The sequence below is a fragment of the Pteronotus mesoamericanus genome, unplaced genomic scaffold, assembly GCF_021234165.1.
Source record: "Pteronotus mesoamericanus isolate MK-2021 breed Mesoamerican mustached bat unplaced genomic scaffold, CSHL_Meso_final scaffold_705, whole genome shotgun sequence".
Classification (NCBI taxonomy): Eukaryota; Metazoa; Chordata; class Mammalia; order Chiroptera; family Mormoopidae; genus Pteronotus; species Pteronotus mesoamericanus.
In genome coordinates, this window is record NW_026555326.1 from 17,694,764 (window position 1) to 17,698,297 (window position 3,534).

Here is a 3,534-nt window from a genome sequence, read left to right on the forward strand (position 1 = left end):
AGTGAGGGCAGGGGGTGGGGTGGAGGAGAAGTAAGCTAACCAAGCAACTTCCTCCCCAACCAGCTCCTAACCCAGAACTGGGAATTTCACAAATAGGCAAAAGGATCTATGTGAACATTTCCTGTTCCGCCCCAGGCCCCTTCCTGGTGGCCCAGCTCTGAGTTACCGCATGCTCACCTGTGAAGCAATCTTCCCAGTAGAGGGCTGTGTCCCCGCCAGTGGAGGCCTATAAATGCTGGGCCCACAGGACGCTGTCAAACTCCTCTGTGAGACTCCTCAGCTTAGGTGAGTAAGCTGCCGGCCTCCCTGGCAGGAGCCTGCCTGCTGAGTCTTTCTTTGCACCTTCTACCAATCTTCCTTTCAAACTCTCCTCCTGGAAGCCCTCCTTGACTACCTCACTGGCTTTAAAGCTTCCTTCCCATTTTGTTAGGTTATGTTCTGCTGAAGCCTCCTGTTCTCAAGTGCTCTGCTTTCTGACCTTCTCCCGATATTCTAAAAATCATTTCTCCCATGTGTGGGACAGGGGTCATCTCTCAGTTCAATAAAAATCACGTTCATTTTATTCTGTGTTTCCCCTTCATTTCTGTGAGCAACCAGTAGGAGGTGTCAAGGAAGTGTGACAGCCTTTTTTTTTTTTTTCCTAAGCACCCCTTGCTTCTACTCTGCTCAGAGTACAGGAAGACCAGGAACAAAATGCCGTCACAGATGGAAGGCAGCATCAACACCGTCATCAAAATTTTCCACCAGTACTCCAGGCGCCAGGACCACCATGACAGGCTGAACCAGAGAGAATTCAGTCAGATGGTGAAAAAAGAGCTGCCCAACTTCCTCAAGGTAGCACTGGACCTCGGGCAGCCTGGCCCAGCCTGGCAACAGTCTGGGCTCAGGATGGGGGGTGGGGGTGCAGTCTGAACCAGTCACGGGGAAAATGTGAGCCTTCAAGCCAGCCAGCAGAGGCAGCGGCACCCTGTCGCTGCAGGAGTTCCAGGTTAGATGGCACTGGCAGAGTCAAGGAAGAGTGACTGATCCTGGGCTGTGTGCCAGCCCAGTCCCGGGCACAGGGGTGTGTGGTGGTGAACAGGGACCGGGTGTCCCAACCGGAGAGACACACAGCAAAGATGTGGATTGATAAAGAGCACAGATAATATAAATATGTGCCTGCAAGAAAGTAAGAGAGATGCTGTAGGTGAGTTGGGCTGGGCAGGGGAGAGACGACTAGTTAGGTGGAAAAGAAGGGCTCCTTTGAGATGGTGACCGTTGAGCTGAGGCTGAGCCTTGGCAGAAGCCAAGGAGACTGAGCCTCCGGTGGAGTGGGAGGAGACCTGAGGGAGCTCTTTGGATCTGAAGGGTCCCTCGGAGGAAACAAACAAACAAACAGCATGTGGGAAACCTGCTCAGCACCAGACGTGCACCCCCGCTCACGGAATGTGACCTGTATTTACTAATCCAAAAAGGATGAGGCAGTTCTAGGGAAAAGGATTTGTCCCGCCAGATATTTTTGATTTCTTTACAAATTTGGGGACTTTGGGGGAACAGAGGCCTGGACTAAGAAGTGGGGGACATCTGGCTCGCAGTCTCGGCTCCATGCCTGGAGCCCATGTCCTGGGGTAGGTGGCCAGCCTGCCCTCAAGCCACTCCCCCCTCACTGGGGTGGAGAGTTGCAGCAGTGGGCAATGTCAGGGATGCTGACGGCCCTCCATAGGAGGGACCTCGGCAAGCAGGACACTGGGTCAGGGTCCACAGCATAGGTGGTGCTGGCAAGTGGGAGGCCTGAGCCTGTGCCATCCCTCACCCCTACCCCTCTGCCAGAAGCAGAGTGACAGGCTAGGAGGGAAAGCTGGAACCTTGCCAGTGGGCTGCTCAGGAGTGATGACTGGTCTTCCCCAGGGCGATGGCAAAGTGCAGAAAAAATAGACGGTGCGGACGCACAGCAGGACGGAAGGGTCTGGGAGAGGACCCGGGCACCTGCAGGTTCCGGGGCGGACTTAGCTAAGTGCCCCAGCCAACAAGTGGCATAGCTGAAACCTGCTCGAACTCACTGCTCTCTGTCCCTACACAAGATCCCAATGATCCTCTCTTCCTCGGGTGCTTCCGGTTACACAGGTTGAATGTGCATCACTGATTTGTAACCATGAGAGGGAAGGAAGAGGCAAGGAAAGGAGGGGCACAGAAGACAGTGGCAGAGGGAACGGGACAGGACTGGCTCTGAGGCAGACCCAAGTGGGTGCACAATAATTGGAAAGTAAATGGCACTCCATCAATGGTCATTTTCAATTTTTGGATTGAGGCCCAGGAGCCAGGTTTCCCTGTGCCTTTGCCATCGGGTCCTTTGCTATACTACCCAGACCCAGCCCTGGCCACATACAGCCCTGACCTTCCTGTCTCTCAACCTACAGAAGGAGAAGAGGGATGAAAGAGCCATAAAAGATATCTTGGAGGACCTGGACACAAATGGAGACAAGGAGCTGAGCTTCGAGGAGTTCTCCATGCTGGTGGCCAGGCTGACGAATGCAGCCCATGAGGAGATGCACAAGCACACCCACAAAGGGAAAGACCACGAGCACGGGCCAGGCTTTGGAGAAGGCCAAAAGTAGGGCGGCCACAGCCACTAATCAGGAGGCCCGGCCACCCCGTCCCTGCCCAACGAGGGCACCAGTGCTGTGTGCCACATGACCTTAGCTTCAGGGCTGAGGGCTGGAGTGAAATAAAGTGTTACTTCAAGCCAATGCTGTGCGTGCTTCTTCCACCCAGCCCCGTCCTTCCCAGGGGTCTGGGTTAGACACCGTGCCCCTTCACTGGGACTGAGCCCCTTCATTTGTAGAAACAAGATGAGAACCTCGGAAACGTAGTTCTGTCAGGAGCCCATGTGCTTACCTCCCTGGCCATTTCCTCACCTCTGACCTCAGCCCCTACTGCTCATGTCCTAGTCGTGCCAACCCAGCTCAGGACTTCCCTGTCCAGTCTGTCACATTGGCCCTTGTCACCAAAGAAAGCAAAAGGGGGAATATCCCATCCTCTCAACATGCCAGCCATGGCTCCTTCGCCCAATGCTGTTCACACAGCCATCTCTCTCCTCATAGAGCCTGATTCCTCTGGAATATACTAGACAGACCATGTCTGAGAAAGGATACCAGAGTTTGGGCATTGAAAACAAGGGCAGATTGGGTGTGTTTATCCACAAATGGAGTTCTGAATCCACGAGAGCAGCTGGTGTCTCTTAAATGAAGTGTCTCTCCTCCTCCCCGTGGGTACTTGGGCAGGTGAGCACATGGATGAAACGCGGGGAGCCTAACCCCATGCCCCACAGCCCCGTGAGGAGGTTGGACTCTGGGTCCAGGGAGCCTTTCAGGCCTCACGATTCTGGCTCTGAGCCTGAGGGCAAACTGATCTCCCCGAAGTGACCAAGGTGCCTCCAGCAGGTGATTGCTCAGGCCAGCAGGAGCACCTGCTTGTCTCTGCAAAACCCATTCTTGGGCCTGGCTCCCAGCTTCCCTCCTCCAGCAGCCTGCAGACCCCAACACCCATTTTGGAGAT

The 3,534-nt window shown here is 54.6% G+C and overlaps 1 protein-coding gene across 1 annotated transcript; it reads left to right on the forward strand.

The window, feature by feature from the left end:
- The first annotated feature begins 213 nt into the window (after positions 1-213).
- On the forward strand, positions 214-2,726 carry S100A9 (S100 calcium binding protein A9). The gene is made up of 3 exons (XM_054562887.1): positions 214-285; positions 646-834; positions 2,397-2,726. Exons 2-3 carry the CDS (start codon positions 694-696, stop codon positions 2,592-2,594), a joined length of 339 nt encoding a protein of 112 aa, XP_054418862.1. The 5' UTR covers positions 214-285; positions 646-693; the 3' UTR covers positions 2,595-2,726.
- Positions 2,727-3,534: the final 808 nt, after the last annotated feature.